At 39.6% G+C, this 22,677-nt stretch overlaps 1 protein-coding gene across 2 annotated transcripts in view; it reads right to left on the bottom strand.

Moving 5' to 3' along the window:
• TAPT1 (transmembrane anterior posterior transformation 1) overlaps positions 1-22,677 on the bottom strand; it is a 64,865-nt gene that overhangs the window by 27,097 nt on the left and 15,091 nt on the right. For both annotated transcript variants that reach the window (XM_025437173.3, XM_049108591.1), the window contains 2 exons: positions 11,927-12,045; positions 1,516-1,678 (listed from right to left, as the gene is read on the bottom strand). In XM_025437173.3, coding sequence (XP_025292958.2) covers positions 1,516-1,678; positions 11,927-12,045 — 282 coding nt within the window. The remainder of the gene's footprint in view (positions 1-1,515; positions 1,679-11,926; positions 12,046-22,677) is intronic.

Raw genomic sequence — 22,677 nt, 5'->3', positions numbered from 1 at the left:
CACCTGAGGTTCATGAGATGAGCTAAGAATTAGAGACACTCAGCAACCAGAAGCTGTGTCCAGGGCACCGAGGCTGGGAAGGGGAAGAAGTAGGGTTCAGTCAAAGATGGTTTATCTCTAGATGAGAGCCGGGACGCTTGTCTACTATGCTGAAAGCACATTATCAAGTATAGTTTGCAAAGTGAATACGCCATTCTGATCAGCAGTTCATGGACCCTTTCCACCTGAGGCCTGTCCTCTAGTAACAGTGTTGAGGCCACCCTGTAGAGGGCTTTGTAAATTAGGGGGCACACCCATTATGTGTGAGGGTAGGAAGAAGCCCTCATCACCTGCAATCCCCCAAGAGGGAAGGCAGTGAGGGAGACTAGTAGGCCACTGGCGGCAGGAAGAGCCACTCACAAAGCAGACGGAACAAGATAAGCCCAAGCTTCTCTCTCTGTGACAGGGATGCGAGGGCAGGATGACTACTCTGCCTCACAAACTTCATCCACACCATCTGTATCCAGTACAGATGGTACTTGGTGTGGCTGAGCAAGAGCATATGCAACGAGTCTAGAATCAGGAAGCTGGGGTGTGGTTTTAAATCATGTTGGTCAATGAATTTAGGAGTAACCGTGACGGTCAGAGTTCCATGGCTTCTGTGAAGAGATGGAAAGACCTCATCCAATGGAGCCTCAGAGCAGAAAAGCCAGGAGCACCCACACCTCTCCAGCTGTCCACTAGTTAGGAAAAATCCTTTCCCAGTTAATTTAAAAGATAAGTATACCTTACTTGTATTCCTAAAAAGTACAGGAAAATGCACTTGTATCTCAAAAGTTTTATTATATAACCTAGGGTAGCTTACTATTTTAAGAACTGATCAAAATTCTACTTTGTTTTATAGCAAAACATGTTTTTTTGCTTTGTGTAGCTGCTTGATTTACTTTTTGCATGTAAGTAGATTTTCACATGCTGCCTGCCCTCAAGTGAAATATACTATATTAAAAGTATTATGTAGAGAAATTTGCAAACTTTTGTTTCCCTGCTGTATGTAAAAATTACAAAGCACTTTAAGTGTAAATCTATTATAGCAAATACATATATAATCCTAATATTTTTTCATAATGCTTCAAGTTTTAGTAAGATGTATACATGGGTTTCCAATGAATGTTTAAACAAATTTCCCTACCATTTGACAATTTACATTCTCAAGGGGGTACTGACTAAAAAGTCTCTAGGTAGCAGGTACCCTTCTCTCCCATGTGAGGACATGTCATACCCTAGGGACCAAGGACCAGCACTGGGCACCATCTGGTAAGGATGAGATTCTCCAGCCTCAGCCCAGAACTACTTAATCAGAATCTGCATTTTAACAAGGTCTCCGGTGACTGTATAAACATCAAGGCCAGGAGTCCCAATACTAGAGTTGATAGATGAGAATTCTGTATCAGAGGGCTCCAAGTCCGGACATTCATCAAGCCCGTGCAGCTTCGGAGGCTAGGCTAACCATGTGGGTACAGGAGGGCCCTCACTCACCTCGAGCATATTGTAGATGATGTAGAGCTTGATGACTGACTGTCCCCTTATCAGGTGATACATCATGGAGTAGTCAACATAGTGCATCATAAAATAGCAGATTACCAAAATGACACCCTTCAGGATGTCACACACCTGAGCAGGCTGAAGCAAACGTCTGTCCCTGAAATACATAAGACGTAATAAAAACATGAATTTTACCTTACATGCTCTTGGAATTATCTTTACTGGACATACACTGGCATACAGAGATGATAATGAGAGTTAAGACGCTCTTTTAAGAACTAACAAGTTATGCTGACTACTCAATCGTGTGAAGTTTTCTACCCAAGTACAAAAAAATAAAGATGTTAAACCACTATTAGAGGTAAGCCCTCTTAACAAGTGAACGCAGAGGGTGGGTGTCTGCTGATAACATGCTTTGGAGCCATGGATTTCCACGATTTTGTCCTAAGCCTTTCACCTTATCTTGAAGTACTACAGCCTGCTGGATCAGCCCTTTCCACACACTGGAAGAGCTCTGGACTTTTTATTTACCAGCAGAGCAGGTTTCTTCATGTCACTTCACAAGTTCTATTTCTATGATGGCGTCACGGTCCGGTGTGTGGATGCACCATAATTGATGCAACACTGCTGGCAGATGGCCAGTCTTCTGCGGCTACAAATGTGCATGTCATGCCTCATATTTGACAATATATCTGTAGGATGAATTCCTACAATTGGAGGGTATGTTCCCTCAACAGAAGCAGCAAACTGCCCTCTCTGGTGGCTGTGCCCATGTTCACATCCACTAGCAGCTCGCAAGGAAGGCTGCAGCACACATGCAGCAATCTAGGATTCCACCAACTGTTGGATCTCTGCCAATCCCACTGCTGAAAAACAGCATCTACTGTAGTTTTAGTTAATTTTTCCCATGAGGAAAACGGCATTTCTCTATATATTTTCTTTATATTTTCTGTGAATTCTTCCCTTTTCTTTTTGGCTTTATAGGAATTGAAAATGCTTTTTCCTAATTACTAGCAGCAGAATAATTGCTTACTTCAGAGAGATTCAAGGCAATCCACTTCAAAATATGCCAACATGGCATCTTATTTTGAATTTAAGTTATTTAAGAAACAGCTGGTGCAAGGAGGACACTCTGACCTCCTCGGATCCCTTGAAAGTGGGAGATAAATTCTCCATTGAATGTACCCTCCCTGCACCTGGGCACAGAAGGTATCCTTATCACCAGAGATAAGAAATTCAGGGCTGAGAAGGTTGTAGAAACAACCCTTGTTACTTTTACATTAATCTGCTATCCCAAGCCCAGACTTTTTCATCTTGTTAATGCTTCACAAATTTATTGTTTCTTTGTCTTAAAGGTATATAAAAGCAAACTGCCTGGTCACTTCTTTCAGTTGCATATTTTTTATGAGTTCTTGTATGTACAAAATTTTTCTCCTGTTAATCTGTTTTATGACCATTTAATTATTGAACCATCAACAGCATTATTTTACAAATGAGGCTTGAAATAGTAGCTCTGTGAGCAGGTGATACAGAACCTCATCCTTGTTTTCTACGATGCACACCCCACACACGGTTTTCAGTCAGATATGAATTTGATCTGTTCACAGAAAGAATATGAGATACTGCAAAAGTCCTGAAAAGAGGTAAATTCTGTGAGAACTAAGTCCACAAAGGTTTATTAGTAGGTGGGAAGACACTGGGCTGAACCAGTGAGGCTAAATGGGGAGACAAGTCAGAATTTGTCTGTGTCAGATCGTATGTCTTGAGACCAGCACTATAAGCTGATAAACCAAGTCAAATTATTCTTAGCAGCTGAAGTTTTGGGCAAAATTGCTTCAAGGACAAAGCCAATCAATCCCTATCACTATCTCCCTGTTTCCCTGACTCTTTTCTTCTCTCCCAAGTGGGCTCTGGCCTGTTCTCCTCATAGAATCAGAGAAGATCTCTTCACCTCCCATCTCCCAAACATGCAGCCCAGATCACAGATATCTCTGCCAAGGGCTATTACATCATCAAGGAATTCCCTGCTTCCAACCCCATGAGATTAAAAACAGAAGAGGTATTATAGTTGTTGAGAGTGGGAACTAAGCATGTCTTTCATTCAAGCAATGCAAAGAGGAGATATTTTGAACACTCCTGGGCTCCTGGCCCATGTGTGACCATCTCCTCTGGGACAGCCAGGGAATGAATAGGCATCGGTACAGAGTATGGTGCCCACCTCTTCTTCTAAAGTGTAGGAGAGGCTCAGCATATACTGAATACCACAAATCACTGAAAGTCATGGGCTTTTGTATTTGGGAACTATAGGTCATGCTTTATGAATTAAAGAGAATGATAGGTACCATAAGTAGGGTAGTATTAATTAATTTGCATTAATTACCAAGGTGACTTTGATAACTAATTAAAGAAACTATACTTAGAGCTTTTCATACTAGATTGGCATCTACTTAAGTGATCTCGGCCAAAGTAATTTTATTTAAGAGAAAAAGAGCATATACACACACACACACACACACGTATATGTGTATATACACACACATATATATCTCCAGTCCTATGTCTTTAATGTCTTTATAAACATTTACAACAAAGGACCAATGTATTAGTATATCTATAAAGAAATGTTGTATTAATTACAAGTGATTGTTGCAAATTAGAGGCATCAAACATTAGAAATATATATCCCAAAACAGCACAACATGACACATTTTGAACTAAGATGATAAAAATTTAAAATCAAGCATAAACAACTTTAATTTAGCTTTATCTTGCCTAGGATCAAACCAGCTTGTAAAACCATAGAAGGTTGTACAAATATCTTATGCTACAATTCAGTTCCCACGTGGCAGGCATTGTTCTAGGCACCAGGAATACATTCATTGCAGTTTTCACTATAATCCAGCAAGAGCAAGGTACTATTGTGACTATCTCAGTTTTACAGATGAGGCAGAAAGCAGTCAGGAATGTGCCCACAGCCGGATAGTTAATTAAGAGTAGAGGAGGAGGGATATGAACCTTGGCAGTCTAGCTCCAGAAGGCATGTTCTTTACTACCATCTCTCATTCTAGACTTTTCTTTAAAAGAACTTTTAAGTCAACAACTCAGTACCCTTTCACTTTCAGCATAATTTAATAGAATATAACTTAACACTGTACTGACAGCTTATCTGGAAAAATTTTGTGCTAAAAAGCAAACACACCCATCATTTTTGTTCTTTATTTCTAAAAAAGACAGGACCATATTTCACTGGATCTACTGCTTCCTGTGTGCTCCCTACTCTGGTGAAAATCTATTGCTAACGTCCTAAGTGGTTGCTCCAAAGACTCTGATATTCAAAATTAAGGAGCATTATTCAAATAAAGAATAAAAGTTGAAGAATTCCTAAGAAACAGTTTTGTTTTCATATAAAAGTCCTCGTTAATAAGAAGGAAAGCTACAAAAATAAAAATTATTTCTAAGATGCCACCTTAAAAGACATCTGTATGTATCACAGCACCTCTGAGTATGGAAAGACCTGACCTCAAAATAAGTTCACAGGATTAAAAGAACTTGAACCAGTCCCAGTATTTGTTTCCTTCTCTGTCAGGATATTTTTAGATGACTATCTGGTAAGCATTTCCAACTCCGTAAGAAGCTTATCCACAGCCTTGCCAATCAACTTGGAATTGGCTTTCAAACAATACTTTCAGGTTCAAGTTCTTTCTTATAAAGATCCTTTAAACCATAGTTACTAGCAATTCACTTCGCAAATGCTGAAAATCTCACATAAACACATAAATAAATGGAGCAAGCCGTTGGACAAAGTGAAAAACCCACTAATCTAATTCACAGGTTAGGCTGTAAGTTACTGCAAGAGAAGTTAACTTTAAACAAGATATTCAACAGAACTTAAGATATTTTTTAAAATTTTCATGTTAAGCCACTCATACAGAAACCACATTTTCTCATTTCTAAGTTTCATCTTTTACTCATTCAAATACTTCCACTGGATATGTGCCATTGTCAATTAAAGCACTGCCGTTGTTTCTAAGGGCTTGTGGATTCATGGGAACAGAACAATGCAATGGAAAAGGTGATCTACGTAAGCTTCTTCCTCCTGCTCAGTAGCAGAAGGTAACACACGAAGATTAAGGCAAAAACTAGCAGCATATAGAAAGATCAGGAAAAAAAAAAAAGGCAACACAAATGAGCAAGAAAAATGGCATAATCCCTGCCTGGCTGATTTTCAAATTGGTGTAGATATGTGTCAAGCTATCGGCATGAGATATTTCATTATAAAATACATAGACTGAATCTTTCTTTCTTTCTTTCTCTCTTTCTCTTTTAACATTTTTAGCCATTTGTAGTATACCTGAAAGAGTGTAAAATAAAGTAATATATTCAATATGGCTCCCATTTTTAAAAGAGAAGTTCCTTTATAATTTTGAAGTAAATTCAAATAAAGTATTGAGATTAAGATATTTTCCTTAATTAGAAAATAGTATTTTAAATCTTATGTTTTCCTGCCATACAATAGAAAAATAATTACGAAGTGTTAAAACCGAATGATTAAAGTCTTTCCTTCGGCTTTAAAATAATTTCAAACTATACTAGGAAAAAACCCAACCAGTTTAATAAAGCTATGGAGTAATGCAAAATAAAAATTGCTTATATGGAAGGAACTTATTATAAGCTCAGTTGACTGCTGTGGCATTGGGTTAAAAGTACTTGCTATCAAGGTCTAAGGCAACAAGTGTAATTAAATATCATTTGATGGAGTGATTTTCCTACGTTAGGTGAGATCATGGTCAAATATTGCAAAAATGTGGACAACACTTTAGGACCAAGCAAGGATAGAGACCATGTTTTCCTCAGGCATCCATCCTCAAGTGGTTATGTCTGCCTATGCTCTTTTTGTTGTTTCCATTATAATTAATATCTGTTTGCACTGATGTCAATTTGGCCAAGAGTAGAGAAGGAAAAATCAGGGTTTACTCACCACAAGGAGTCCCTGTGACACCACATTCCATTCTATAAAGGAAGTGAAAGTGCTCCTCCCTTCGGTCTGATTCACGAGAGAGAAAGAAAGAGAGAAGGTTGTAATGTTGCTACGCTACTTAGAGTGCCATGGTGAGGAAACAGGGGACAACAAAACCTGATTTATGAAGACTCTCTAATAAAACAAATATATTGCTCTCTACGTATCAGCCACGCAGATCAACCCTGGTAAGAGGAAATCACAAACATACTTGTTTCCCCAGAGAAAGCCATCGAGAGCTCTACCTTCATGTGCTACAGGGTGATATTAAACCAGTTAGGGCACAATTGAGTCTTATGTTTCAGAAGAGGAGAAGTGTGTGTGAGTGTGTGTGTGTGTGTGAGGTAAATTTTGGGTAAATTATCTTCAAGAAGGTAAGGCATACAGAGGAAATCCAACAGGTTAAGAAACTCTCAAGCATTTGAAATTCATCAGGAGATCAAAGTCTTCTAAATTCATAGGAGATAAAAGCCTATGGGGTAAACTCTCAGAGGAAAAAGACACTATTGCCTCTTAAACACAAAAAAGTCCATGAAGCCTCAAGTAAGAGTTCTCTTGCCTAAAACCAAAGTGCGATCAGGAAATTTGCTTGCACAGATTTTATTTGCTCTGATAGTACAAGAAAAACACTCTACACTCTGGCATTTATTACCTAAGCCTACTCTACACTTATTACTGACTAAAATGTTTTAGGAAAGTTTTCAAAAATAACTCAGTCCTTGGCACCAGATAGCACCATTTTTCTCTATAATCTCTCTCACCATTCTTCAAATTTTATGGAGAATTCTAAAACACAAAATTAAGTCACAAGTTTGAGCAGGAAAGAGGATTCACAGAAATGCCAGGTAAGTCAAAAATACCTCCACAATTGGTTATTCGTTTATTCTACAGTAAATTTGGAAAAATGAGGTCTGATAACCTCTTTAGCATAATCCAGAGCACTCTACTTTTCTAAAAAATGAAATATTTTCATTCTTCCAAAAAACATAGGTACCTCAAATAATAAACCAAAATTTAATTCTGATTTCCTCGTCATCATTAAAAAATTATTCTAATTCAAGAAGTTTCTCAAATGTCTTTCTAAAATGATACTACCCTATATATGGAAGAGGGAAGACACACAAGGATCCACTTTTAAACAATCTGGATATATCTCTTTATTTATTTTAGTTTCCACCAAAATATCTGGGAGTGAAGACTTTTCAAGACTGTCAATTCATTAGCAAAAAGTATCCAAATAAGTATTCCTGAGATCACTAAGCTTTTTATGGAAGCAGTATATCCTTTGTAGGCAACATAAACACACCTACCAAGTCAAAATAATTACCCTGCCAACTTCTCAAATGAACAATATTTTAACAGGATCAAAAGCTGGCAAAATGCCTGCCAGTGGAGCAATCACAATGAAGGCTGGGTTTTCTTACAAGCATGCTGAAGTGCACTGGTCCTTAGCTGTAGTGAAAGGCAGCGTCCTTGTGTACTTAGGTGTCAAAAGTGGCAAAAACCCAAGCCCAAAACAAAAACCACGGCCAGTTTACAGAATATTTAGAAACCGGCCCAAAGAATAAATTTTAAAGTAGAAAATCTGAGAGGCTGTCAGTTTTCCAAAGCCTCTGACAAATACTGTACCAGATACAACTTGCACACAGAGGCGGCAAGCACAGTAATCACAAATACAGAAAGAAGGCAACAACCTAACACAATCATTGCTGTGATATTCCAACAGACAAGACTGGAGATGGAAAAGTCACTGTTTGCATGTCAGCATCTTGATTACTCTGACGAATATCCTTGCCCCTCCTTTGGGGGAACAATTAAAAAGAACTAAGAGTAGGAAGATGGCGACTTTCTCCTAGAAAAAAGACATAATAAGAATGTAAGGATAAGGGAACAGTTAGGAAAAAAAAACACAATCCACTTCTTTATTGGTCTTTTTAATTTCTTTCTATCCCTTTGGAAAAATAAAAGTCAGACTGAAGGAAAGAGCACTTTTTTGCTTGCTGAAAAAGATGGAACACAACACAGCTACGGGTGAGACAACCTTTACTGAAAGTAGAGAATGTTGAAAGAAAAGGTATAAGGCAGAATTTGGCTACTTCTAAATAATAATTTTGTTCAAATATATTTTTATAGTCCTAAAATATTGAAAAGGTCTTAGACATAATATTAATAATAGCTTTGTTAATATAATTTTTCTCATCATAGTTCAAGTTTTAAACATTTCAAATTTTGTGCTTTTAAAAATAATGCTCAAAGACACTGCTTTCTAAATTGCTCCAAGAAAAAATAAATTACAACATATGCTACTGTAAGCACAAATCCCTCAGTTTTGATAGAGCAACTTAACATACTAAGACCTAAGACAGTAGGGCCGCATTCTCACGTTCTGTGTAATCTGGCCTATGCTCGCACAGAATACTCAAAGTCGCAGAAGTTCTGTCATGTAATCTTAACTGCATTTAACATTTTATGTGCACACATCATATATTTATTAGTGACAGCATAAAACAATTTTTTTCAGTTGGTCTAAGATACAGAAATAGCAAGAATGGTTTGGCTTGTGTAGGAAGGGGAACAGTCTTGCATATGAGGTGACATACTGCCCTCTGGTGTCATTTTAGTTCTAGAATCTTGACAATGGAACACATTTTGTTTTGAAAAGTTACTCAAATTAATTTAGACTGAAAGTATTTTAAAGTAATATACAAAAGCAGCCATCTCTACTTTATATCTAAAAAAAAAAAAAAAAAGAAAAAAAAAGAAAAAATCTTAAAATACCTAGAGAAGTTTGGCTCCCAGGATCATCGGCCACTCAGAAAAACAAACAAACAAAACGGAGGAGAGGGCTGAAGATCTGCCAGTTCTCTCTGCAACACCTCTTTTAGTTTTCAGAACACTTCCCTCATGCTATCTGGGTACTCTGCTTCCCCCAAATGACAAGGAACACTAGAAATGACACAGTTCTAGATGCCTGTGCAGTAAGATGGGTCTTCAAATAGAACCTAAAAATAACAAGGGCTTTGGGCACACTGACAAATCGCCACAGTCACCCACTCAGTGAGCAGCCACTTATGTCTGTGTGCTAACACACCCAAGGAGGGACCCACTCTAGGAGGAAGAGTTTTTAGGATATATTTCCCTATAATGTTTAATCTCATCAAGCGAACAGCCATATGGAACACCCTATGTCTTTGAAAGCCATTCACTTAGAAATGGCTGGAGCACAAACTTGCCTCACATTACTGATCAAAGAATAACTAAGAAGTTAATTTAGTTCATAATACAAACGTGAACAGTTCTACATGGCCTTAGTTATTTTATGTCAGGTAGCCTCACCTGGCTCTACCCAAATTTCTATGTGTCTATCCATGCTATGCAGTCCACATGAAGATTTATATTTAGTAATGTTCTATTAGATATTTTTTTTTCTGGTCTTCCGAAAATTGAAATAACCCTAATTTTATTTGGTCCCCCAATAGTAAAAAAAGAAAAAAATATATACGAGATTAGGCTTTGCTAATGTTAAAGTACCATGCTACAAATGTCTTTTTTTTTTTTTAAAGATTTTATTTATTCAAGAGAGACACAGAGAAAGGCAGAGACACAGGCAGAGGGAGAAGCAGGCTCCATGCAGGAAGCCTGACGTGGGACTCGATCCTGGTTCTCCAGGATCACGCCCAGGGCCAAAGGTGGTGCTAAACCGCCAAGCCACCCGGGCTGCCCACAAATGTCTTTTTTTTTTTTTTTTAAGTTTGCTACTAAGAATAAAGCATTAAAAATTCTCCCAAAGGTATAAAGAATGTACTTGAATTAAAGCTAATGATTAGATTCCTAAGAAGAGTCTTCTACTTGACTAACATGTAATTAATAAAATATGTAACATAATTCTCTCATTCAGATAGGTTACAGCATGTCTGGTATCACATATAACAGTGATGTGATCTTAATTCTTGTCATTGTTTTACTCCTTGTAATCTGGCAAATAATTTTTCTCTTTTCACAATATGATCTTCATGACTAATGAATTCTTCCAGTTATTACTGGAAGGATTTCTTCCTTATGAAATTGGTTAAGGTTTATTTCTAAATGGACTTTATGTATTATTCAATGCTTCTTAAGTATGAAGTGTATACCCATTTACTATTTTAAAAGAAAACTTTCCAAGAGTTTAGTCATTAAAAAAAAAATCAACGCATAATTCTGAATATTGACTATTAATTTGTACCTCAGTTTCCATGGTTAAGTTATTACCATAATTACATTAATTATATTTTTATATACCATAGAATGGTCGCCTACTTTACAGTTAAATGAAGTTTAATATTATTGTCCATTTCAGCATTTTAAAATTTTTTCATAATGAAATGTGTCTAAAGAAGTGATCCATGTGAGAAATGTCACTTGGGCAACTATGCTAAGAACTGCATAATATTCTAGAGAATGACTCCATAGAATGGAGACATGTTGACATATCAGTACAAAAAAAGAAAACTGTAAACCCCAAACCTCTAACCTAAAGACCAATAAAGCATTAAGATTCATGCAAGCTTAATATTTTTGTCTTCCTGTTCCTAGTTTTGGTAGAGACGGAAGGAAGGAAACTAATATTTGTTCTGGTCTACTGTGAACCAAGGCACCATGCTGGGTATTCTTTTTACACTTCCCATCTTTGTGGTAGAAGATGCCAGACTCTCAACATCCCCTTTTTCTGTGATGTGGAAACAGGCCTAGAGAACAGAGAAGTTAGGCAGCTGCCCACACCTGACCAGCTAACCAATGTGAGCCTTCCCACAAGGACAATGGTCTTCAAGAGTTTTCTGCTCTCACAAATCGTGGAGAGTTGCATCGGGAACCAGTAACTAAGGCTCCCCAGGTCACTAAGACAATGATTCTTAAATGAGAGGAAGAGTCCTTAGGAGATTCTTGATAACTCCAGGCCCAGAACCCCGTTTTCACTATACAGATGATGCCTCAGAGGTCAATGGACTTTAAGAACATGAAGGTACTGGGTGAGCAGCACAGTGGCCACCAGGTCCTTGGTTCTCAATCCCCAAGCCTCCCCACTCTTTCTTCTGTGTGGTCATCTGCATTATTAATATTATTGTACTGGCTGGCGAAAGCAAAGTCTTGGTTCAAAACCATTTGGAAAAAAAGAATGCGCAAGGAAAAAGTACAAATATTATAAAAACACATAATATTCATTAAAAAGAAAAAGAACATTAGTTCATGCATTAAGGGCCAAAGAATGAATGGAACTATGTGAATGATCCCTATTCTACAAAATCTATCTAATGGATTACTGACTTTAACGACTACATGTAGTAAAATACTTTTACGAGTAGCAAAAATAATGTGAACATTTGAAACAGCTCATGATCTTAAACTTACCTTAAGCCATAGCAAGGCAAAGTGAAGAGCCTGAAGAGTGCTAGGAAGACTCTTAGAGGAAGCAACGTGAACACATACAGAAATGCATCCAGGCACAGAAAGATTCCAAAAACCATGAGCTGGATTTTAAAAGGAGAGAAGAAAACAAAAAACAAAACGTAAAAGAAATATTCTCTGAATAACTGCAGATGAAAATTTCAAAAGCGGAATTTCTAAACTGCTGGAGATTCGTTTCTCACAGCTCAGCTGAGTAACAAGTCAGTAGCTGTACTTTTGTACATGTGTCAATTTAATGAAAAATCCTTTTCAAAGCACAAGTCTGTAGTTCTTCTCCCGGAGCTTTTGGTTTACCACCTAGAAAAGTCAATTACTCAAAATGTAATCTCCCTCAGACCATGGCTATGAAACACTGGATGTGGACTTCCTCAAACTTTATAAAGATATTGTAGAAAATCTTTCAGATAGAATCTTTAACTCTAGTCTTCATGATTTCTCAGACTCCTACTTATCAGAGTGCTTCCTGGACAGGAAAGACTAGGACATACATTGAGTTAAAACACTGTCTTTATATCACAAATGTGTAAAAGTAATTACTAATTTTAACAGAATTTCACGTGTGCTCAAACTGGCTGTATTCAGAAGGCATTATTATTTTTTTATATATGTTTTTTTATTGGAGTTTGATTTGCCAACACACAGTATAACACCCAGTGCTCAACCCGCCAAGTGGCCCCCTCAGTGCCCATCACCCAATCACCCCATCCCCCCACCTACCTCCCCTTCCACTACCCTTTGTTCATTTCCCAGAGTTAGGAGTCTCTCATGTTTGGTCACCCTCTCTGATTATTCCCACTCATTTTCTCTCCTTTCTCCTATGAAAGAAGGCATTATTCTTCATCGAGGGGTAGCTGCTGATGTTTGCACCTCTTCCCCTATCTTGTGCCCTTGTCCCATCCTTCCTATTTTTCTGTAATGCTATACATTTGTCCTGTTAAATACAGGACTATATTTCACAGGAGGGTGGAGTCTTTTGACGGCTTGAAGTGGCCACGCCCAGGCCACACTCTGCTATTGCAGGAGTAGTGACTTTCCGTATGTCTGTACACAAACATGCTACCATCTATATACCCTCACACACAACAGTCCATGTAACTTCAGGCAGTGAATTGTCCTATGTGAATATATTGCGCAGTTAAAATCCACAATGTTATTGGCAGAATTATGTCCTCCCAAAATTCATGTTGAAATCCTAGCCACCAGGACCTCAGAATGTGACCATGTTTGGATATAGGTTCTTGAAAGAGCTAATTAAGTTAAAATGAAGTCATTAGAGTGAGTCCTAATCCAATGTGACTGGTGTCCTTATCAGTTGAGGAAATCTGGACATAAACACGGATGGGGGAAAGATGATAGAAAGATGCGGGGAGAAGACACCATCTATAAGCCAACAAGAGAGGCCTCAGAAGATATCAACCCTGTTGACATCTGATCTCCATTTCCAGCCTCCAGAACTGTAAGAAAATTAAGTTTCTGTGGTTTAAGCCACCTGGTCTAAGGTACTTTGTGACAGCAACCCTAGCAAATCTTTAAGAGAAAGGACGCATTTTATTAACTTTTTGCAAGAATGTCTTAAAAGAATATATATACATATATGGGCCAGATTTCTTGATCAGTATGTAGAGACCCTAAAAGTTTGTTTGTTTGTTTATTTATTTATTTAAATAATTTAGACTCGCTATGAACACCAACAAAAGTACCAAGTCTTGTACTGCATGCCAACCACTTTCCAGTCTTCCCTCCACGGCAGCTGGTCAGCCAGGCATCCTGTGTGTCGCCAGCACAGCCACGGTCCTCCATCTGTTTGTTTTACATACAGAGGAGTGTTGGAGAAGACAGCATGGTCCACATAAAGCTGGTGGCCTGTAGTTATTACTCTCCCATCACCAGGAAGCCTTTCCCTGTTTCCTGGTGGACTGCAGGCTCTACTCCAAAGGCAAAAACTACTAGAAGCCTGCACAACCCAGAAGGTATCTCGGTGTGTGTGCAACAGGAGATAGCATATTAGGAAGAGTGAGTGGTTGTCTTTCTCGTGACCTTACACTGAATGAGCACAGTACTCATTCACCCAACAGCTACTAGGCTGCGAATATGTGCCAAGTAACACGCTCAGCCCAGCAGGCACAAAGCCAGGCAGGACACCAGGATGGGGTTTCCACCCTCACTAAGCTTATTCACATTTTAGCACTGAGACTGCTGCTGCAATAGAACTAAGTCTACAAGGTACAAGGGAGCCCTAGAGAAAGAATGGCCAAACCAATTTGGGGAGATTAAGAAAAAGCTCCAGAGGAGGCCCTTAAAGACATCGGAGAAAATGAGGAATATTGCCACACGGAGAGGGCAGATTGACAGAAGACGGGCTGGGGGGACGGAAAGGGGAAGACATTTCCAGAGGGGGAGGCAGAGCAAGAGCACAGAGGAGGAAAGAAATTGTGAAGAGTAAAACCTACTCTTGCAGAAAGCAGTAGAGCCACCTTTCTTTGGCTTAGAGGAATTTGTATTTGCATCATTCATGATGAACAGTAACAGAAGTCTACCGGGCCTTTCTCTTCATATTTTAAACCAGCCCTGCAAAACTAATTGGGCAAGCAATAATCATCTCACACAGTATGGTAAACGTGGACCGCCTGAAGCTGGCAAGGTAATAGACTGCAACATAGAAGTGGAAGGAAATCAAGTGTCTGTGGTCTGGGGAAATGTCAGCTGGTTGGAGAGAAAGCACTCATGTAGTGAGAACACAGGATGCACAAGAAGAGCAACAGAAATGGCTTTCAGGGTTTGGAAATGTGGGAACATGGACTCAATTACTGCCTGCTACTCAGATGGTGCACTTTCTCATAAGGCACCAGCTCTTGTAAATTCCTTACAAATGAAAACGAGAAAATTTCCTAAAAAAGTAAACAAGATATAACCATAAAAACATTCATTCTTGAGGGAGGTAAGGAAGCCATGCCAGGTGCAGGATGTGCCCCAAAGGACACTGCATGGAAATCTCTCTGTTAATTCACACCCCTAACCCCAGCCCCCAGAGTTTGGACGGTCCAGGCAGCAGTGTTTTCTAGGCAAAGTGGTAAGAGCCTGCTACTTACTACTCCCAACAGCTTTTTTTTTTTTTTTTCCAACAGCTCTTTGAGATAGTTATTACCAACCCTACTTGACACTTGAGGAAACCACAGCTCTGGAAGCTGAATGCCTGCCCAAGGCTGGGGGTCAGAGTAAAGGAACTGGCATTGGAGCCTGAGTTGGCCTGACCCAAGACCCTACATACTCTCTCTGAAGCAGTTTGAACACAGCAAAAGATCCCTATTTTTATTAGGCATGGGGGTTAACATCATTTTCTTTGTGCTAACTCTTGCTAATTTGCCTAGTATCGTAAGAAATGCAAATAGACATTTAATGATTCGAACTTATAAAAGGCAAATTTCATATATTTAGACTTACTGCTAACTTTAAAATATGTTACTAAGAATTAAAAGCTTTGAGTATATATTATCATGAGAATAATATGTACTTTCACACCTTCAATTACTTTGCATAGCACCTTGATAAAATAGGCAATTCCTATCTCCTTTTTATTTGGACCAAATAACCATAAGGTATTCAAGCAGTCTTAAGCAATGTCTAATGAAAATACCTCAGAATTATCCAAAGTGTGGCTAGAATGGAATCGGTGTCACATGCCACTCTCTGTTGCCCTTCTGAGAAACACAAAAATCTGCTGTCTTCTAAATGCCACTTAGAGTTTCAAAATGAATACGAGGTCATGAATAACATTAATGAGGCATAACGCTTTTGGAATGTGCCTCTTTACAGCACAGGTGAAAATCTGTCCTAATAGGTAGCAATCATCCGTTGTGCCCAATACTGCCACTCCAGAGCTGCTGCGCTCTACATCCTGTAGGATGTAGATCTCACTTTATACCTATCTCACGGCTATAGGGCAGACCTTTTAATGAATATGTCATCTCTAAACTGGCCACTACATAATATGGCAAAGAACAAAAAGAACCAAAGCATGATGAAAATATTTCAAAAAGACATCATATACTGGAGTTTAGGGCTTTTGCTTTTCCGTTCTATGCATTTTCCCAGAGATGGAAGACACGATCTATCTATATACATGGTTTTACGTGAAACCTTCCCTGGACTAACACTGAGTTGTTCCTCCTTCTCTCTTAATCAAACAAATATTGTACAGCTCTCATGTGGCAGAGACTGCAATAGCTAGATAAAATATATGACCACTATTTTAAGAAGGTCAAAGTCTTAAAAAAGAAAAAAACAAAGTTAAAGTTGGGGCATCTGGGTGACTCACTGGTTGAGCATCTGCCATTGGCTCAGGTCAGGATCCCAGGGTCCTGGCATTGAGTCCTGCATCAGGCTCCCTGCAGGGAGCGTGCTTCTCCCTCTGTCTCTCTCTGCCTCCCTGTTTCCTTGTCTCTTTATGAATAAATAAAATCTTTTAAAGAAAAGTTAAAGTCTTGTTAAGGAGCAAACTGCCCAAAGAAAAGGATTCAAACTCTAACCATGATCCACTGTGAGAAAAATCACTCTAATTCACTACACACACACATTTACATACATTCAAACCCCCCCAAAAAATTTTCACCAAAATAAGGTTAATTTTTACTCCGTGGAATAAAGGTTGATATTTTCTACTTCTCTTTTTATAAAGCAATTCTGGTCTCACTAAATTCACAACCCACAAAAGAGTGGTAGTAACTCACTGTCTGAAAAACAGGTCCCCAGAGAGGCAGGCTGGTTGGAACTCAGTTCCCTTCACCGGCAGACACAGGGGCAGCGAAGACAGTTCCAAGTGGCTACTCAGCTTTGCAGAGTTTTGGAGTTAAGAACACACTGAGAAGTTCTTTGTACAAAAATCAATGAAAAGCACCAAAACGCAAATTGCGGATATTAAAATTGGGAATATTTCTCTTAAAAATTTATTCCCAGAGTAGGGACTTATTAAAATTTACAGGGGCAAATAATTCTTTCAGAATAATCTGCTTAATTAATGAGATAGCTCTTGCTAATCTTCAGAATGAAAGAACCCTAAGTAGGAATATCAAAAGAGCAGAAATGTAAGCTGGCCTGTCTCACAGGAGCTCTCCTGTTAAGGGACTTCAGAAGTCTTCTCCAGGCACCGTGCAGAGCAGCCGGACATGTGCCCATTCCACAGTCCATCTTCCCCTCTACACTGAGAGGCAAGAAGCACCCTCCCACCCCTGCTCTGCAGTGAGACTAAAGAGTTTGCCTGATTTCCAAACAGCAGAGGCAGGGCCAGACTTCAGTATGCACAAGACACAACTCTGAAAATGGAAGCACTGTTTCTATTATGACACCTGTTTCTCATCCTTCCAGCCTCAACCTTGCTACTGGATTTGGCCTTCTACATGGTTTTTGTTTTTTTTAAGATTTAACATAGCTTTTGACATCTGAACTTCAATGTAAAGAAAACTAAAATGGCACTGATTCTGTGACACTGGTTAACAAAACTTCAAAGGCTGGTGAAAATTTCCACAAGTGGCTCTTCCCACATTCATTTTGAACCTGCTACTATTGCTCTTCATTTGAAAAATACTCACCTCAAAAGAAATAAATAAAAATGCCAACCTCTCTTCATGGAGAATGGAGGTTTCTTAACCTTTTTGAAATCTGTCCCCTTTTGACAAAAATCTCCTGCCTTCCTCTTGAAATTTCAAAATAAGTAAAATTTTAGGCCTAAAATTAAATAGCATAATTCTGGAATACACCTCTCTGAATTATGCAAACCAACTTCTGGCAATTCTGAATACCATCTCCTCCACCACAACCCCAAACAGCACCTACACTGGTAGAGGGTGGCTGGCCTGGAGTGTTAGCTGGAAAGAAGGAAAGCAGGAAGCAGTGTTTCCCTTTTCCCTGGTCTCACAATTTATAAAGCTCTGAGTCTCTTCCCAAAAGAGCAGAGACCATATTTGGCTCAATTCTATACACTGAGGGATCAAAGGTCATTAGGGAGGACATCTTCCCCAGGGAATTTATAATCTAGTGAGCTACACATGAGCATATAGTAAGTGCTGGTGAATGATGTGCTCTGGAAACGCTGGAGAAGAAATAAGGTCTGGGCAGGGTGGAAGAAGTGGAGGGGTGGCAATGGGATATGCGTACCCAGCGGAGGAGGAACAGAGTTAGCAAGTATCCCCCACAGAGGAGACAAGATGGGAACTAGGTTTTGGCACGCATGCCCAGGCGTAACGTGAGTGGGAGAATGCAATCATTATAGAAGAGAAGTAGACACTATCTTCAGTAATTACTAAGGAACTTTATCCTGTATTTCAGGAGTTCTCAACAAATCCACATGCAGAGATTTATCATTAGGAGAATGGATTATCATTCTTAAGAGATTAAGTTATCAGTTTAAAAAGTCTACATATGACTGACTTTGAAAGCAACTGCTCTTCAAGGTCATCCCTACAATAATTTTTATTCACTTGAATTCAAAAATTCATACTCCCAGGAAGTCTGCACTCTAGGAGAAGGCAAACAATGGGATTATCGTGACCCAGGGACCTTTATAAGAAGCACGTTGCATATACATATGTAATGGCTGAAAACAAAGCAATGTTGATGAAAGCCTTCACAATAATCACAATCTACACTTGACATATATTTTAACACAAAGAATACATTTCTTAAGAGGTAAAGAAATAAATTGAGAATTTTAATTTGTAAAAAGATTACACACACACACACACACACACACACACACACAGAGAAGGGTCCTGGATTTTCCTGTTTTCCTGTTTCTTTTAAAGCAATGTTGAATATTGATATACTCTGAGTACTTGACCCACATTAATTTCTTGAATCCTCCCAACAACCCTTGAAGCAGAGACCCTTACTTGGCAACAAACAGTGCTGTAACTCATGGCGCTGAGTGTGTCCTTCAAATCCTACGGCACATCTGAGAGTCACCCTAAGGAACAAAGGTGTTAGCTGCTGCTGCCTGCCACGATCACACCATCTTACCATTTCTCGGCTCAAATCTACTTTTTTAGGGAGTGATTGGCACACTACAGCAGGCTGAGTAAGCAGAGAGGATAGTGAAGGAGAACAATCGTCCGAATGAGAGATCACAATGGCCTGATATAGCACAATGGAAAGAGAGAGGAAGAGGGAGATTTAAAATTGTTTCCAAAGCTAATATGACAGAAATAAATTACCGATTCAAAAAGATAAACATAGGCCCACAGTTAACTATATCAGTAAATGGGGTAGAGCCTGAAGTCTCTGGCTGGTTGCTGTAGAGCTTCAAATGGGTCCTATATGCCCCACAGGTAGTAGGGCCTCCATCACACTATGAGGCCCTGGATGTCGGGTGGCTCCTGTATCACCTCCAAGCTCCACTTCTGGAGGGGGCTGCTGGTGCTGCTGCCAAACTGGCCCTGTCCTCCAAGAGAGTTAAGAAAGGTTAAGACTGTTGCAGAGGCATGAAGAAGCTGCTGCCACCACCACTCCAAGCATGGGGCAACAAGCCTCAGAGAGAATGGGAGGAATGCCAGCCTAAGCTGCCCCGATGCTGGATTCTGAGAAATGTGGAACCCCATTGCTTTCCTGCTTCTGAGCAGCCTTGTGGTGGGATATCTGCATGAGGGTATGTCACAGATAAGAGCTGCAACATGAGAAGAACTTAAAGGGATGATTCCCCAAACACACTTCCTTGAAATTAGCAACTGAGCAGGATGCCCAAGAAACTGCTGCCATACACATGGGTCTTGGTAAGTACTCAATACAGGTTCACCATGAGTCCCAGGACTGTTTTCCTGAAATAAGGGTGAAACGATGGCCGTGACTACATTTTGTTAACACACACTCACATGAGAAACAATGAAAAGGCTTTCTGTGATATTTTCAGTTCATTGTTTTGAAAACAATTTACTGAATTATTTTTTCCAAATGTTACATCCTCTACCCCCACCCTGGACTCAAAAAGCAGAAGTTCCTCCCCTACATTAAGTAGTTTCCCTTTCTGTGAAGCTTTCCATTTGTTCCTGTTCCCTCTGCTCCTCGAACGCAAGCTCATTCAGTCACGGACCATCAGCTTTCTCAAGATGCCCAAGTCCAACCCCCTAATCTATAACAAAGAAAGTCAAAGCCTTAGGTTCAACACCTTGATCAAGCCATTTGTCTATCACCTGTAGACCTGAGAAGAAAAGTTAACATTTCTAAATCTTGACTTTCAATTTTCCCATGTCACAGTAATCTTTGTCCCTTTCAATAATAGCAATAGTCTATGGAGAAAAATAACAATATTCTGTACCCATAGCAATGTTTACACCTTCAACATTTAAAGCTTGGGGAAATTTACTAGATTCTTAAAGGCAACTGAGCAGCTCCATTAAAGGCTAAGCAATTGGGTTCCATCTTTGAAAAAAATGTATTAAACTATGATAACAATGAAAAAATTCCCAAAAAGCATAGAATTACAAGGTAAAGAAAAGTCAAAAGCATATTTATGCTTTAGTTCTACCTTTTATAATAAACAGTTACATAAATATGTGAAAGTAATGGAAAGGCTTTGTAATAATCACAACCTACACCTGACATGTATTTAACACATATATTTCTTAAGAGATAAAATAAATAAATTTAATTTGAAGAAATATTAGGCACATGGAAAGATCTTGAGCTCTTCTCTTACTGCTAATCCATGTTGAATATTGCTGTACGAACTTTTCAGAGGCAGAGCTCTGAGGGGTGGCTAACCCAATCACCATTCTCAGTCTGCCTCTCCCTTCATTGGAAAAGTATCACATCCACTGTCCTTAGTCTCCCAGGCAGTGGCAGATGGCTGTGGAACTCACTCCCACCAATAAGACACACAGAAGGAAGTGCGCCGGGGCACTTCTGGGAAAGCTTTACATTCTTTATAAAAGGGACATTCGAATGATGGCACTGTTTCCTCTTCTCTTGGGTGATAATGCAGAGGTATTGCCTGAGGTCGCAGCTGTCATCCTTCTATTAAAAGGCAGCAAGCAAGAGGACCAAAAGCCAATTTGTCAATGATGCCAAAATGGAAACATTAAAAGGAGTCCAAGTCCATGCTGGCTTCATTTATCAGCTGGAGCAAAAGAGATCTCCATCCTCTGACTAGTCAAAAAAAATTGTAAACTTGTTTAAGCCACTGTTAGGTAGTCTGTGACCTACATAGGAAAAAGCATTCCTAAAAATCCTCCCATAGCTAGTCTCCACTGCTTGGTGTGACCACTCACAGTTACCTGGATCTGGCCTCTCCTCTCAGGGTACCTGTCCTTTCTTGTCCCAAACAATTTCCCACCTCTGGCTCTTCCTAGCACACCCACTCACAATGCCAAGCCCTAAAACACAGGTGCAAAATCAACCTCCCTTTCTCGTCACCTGGCAATGTATTACCTTGCCAGTCTGGGGCTGAGCTCTGTACATGCACACTGTCAAAGTGCCTAGAATATAGACAGTACTCAAAAAAGCCTGAGCAAAATCAATAAATAAGTGAACGAGTGACCTGTATCTCTCTAAATTAGCATTTAAATATATTAGGGAATTTGAAAGAATACTTTGGTGAGCATTTCTTGTTTCCTATAATTTGGGATTCACACAGGTGAATTCACACAGACAGCCTCTGTCAAGAGTTAATTTTGTATGGGGTACAGGATACACTGTTCCTACAGGGTCCATATGCAGCACAAACACCAAGAGGACCGCCAGGTCTGGGAAGATAGAGAACATGTATCCCGTGAGGCAGTGGGTGACACTGAATGCTAACTCATTTCTAGTGCCTGGGACAGTGCCTGGCTCCTAATCCTTATGTGGTAACTGCTATTCATTTTATCAACACAGAAATAGCTGCCAGGGGTAGGATAAGCGGCCAATCAATGGGGGCTACGGAGCAGTGAGCACTTACTCACCAGGAAGTTCCTAAGAAACTGGTGATCCTGCCCCGATTTCACAAGGCTTCTAGTTAAAGTGTTGGTTGTCTGACCTAACCATCAGCTCCAAGTTCTGTGCCTGCTGAGAACAGACTCTAGAAGGCCTGACAGAAAACGTTAGGGTGACAGGGTGTGCTATCTCTTTTGACCATCAGCTAAATCCTTCATGAAAGAGACATGTTTTACTCGAAGACAGCCTAATTACAAAGACAGAGGGAAGAAAACAGTTTTACCCCAAAGCTTCTTTCTGCCTGTGGTCAGCAATCAGAGAAGGCAGAGTCAGAAAATCATGTCCCTTACTGGGCTAGAAAAGTCAAATTTAGCAGCAAGTTAAACAGGAAGGTTAGATTCTAACATGAGATCAAATGGGACATGGGGGAGACATGGAAACCAGACTCCTCCTGGTCACCTCCTGCTGTGCAGGGAGCCCTCCAGATGACAGCCACCCCTCCTGCAAGGAGACATCCCCTGGAATGCAACCTGGAGACAAGAAACCTTCCCAAATTTTTCTTGTTCTCCTAGGGCAGGGCATTCCTCAAGTTGCTGAGGTGAGGACTATGATATATTTTAAAACAGTGATATAGGGCTCATCCCACAATTAATATACAGATGAGAAAACTGAGGCAAATGGACAGAAGTAAATGACTCAAGGCCCTGCACCTGATAAATAGTGGAATGGAGATGCAAATACAGGCAGGCTGGCTTTAGAGCTCATGCCCTTGACCACTGCACTATCCTGTCTCTCAG

This window comes from Canis lupus, chromosome 3 (genome assembly GCF_003254725.2).
Source record: "Canis lupus dingo isolate Sandy chromosome 3, ASM325472v2, whole genome shotgun sequence".
Classification (NCBI taxonomy): domain Eukaryota; kingdom Metazoa; phylum Chordata; class Mammalia; order Carnivora; family Canidae; genus Canis; species Canis lupus.
The sequence above is the reverse complement of the archived record's forward strand: the minus strand, read 5'-3'. Positions and strand labels throughout refer to the sequence as shown.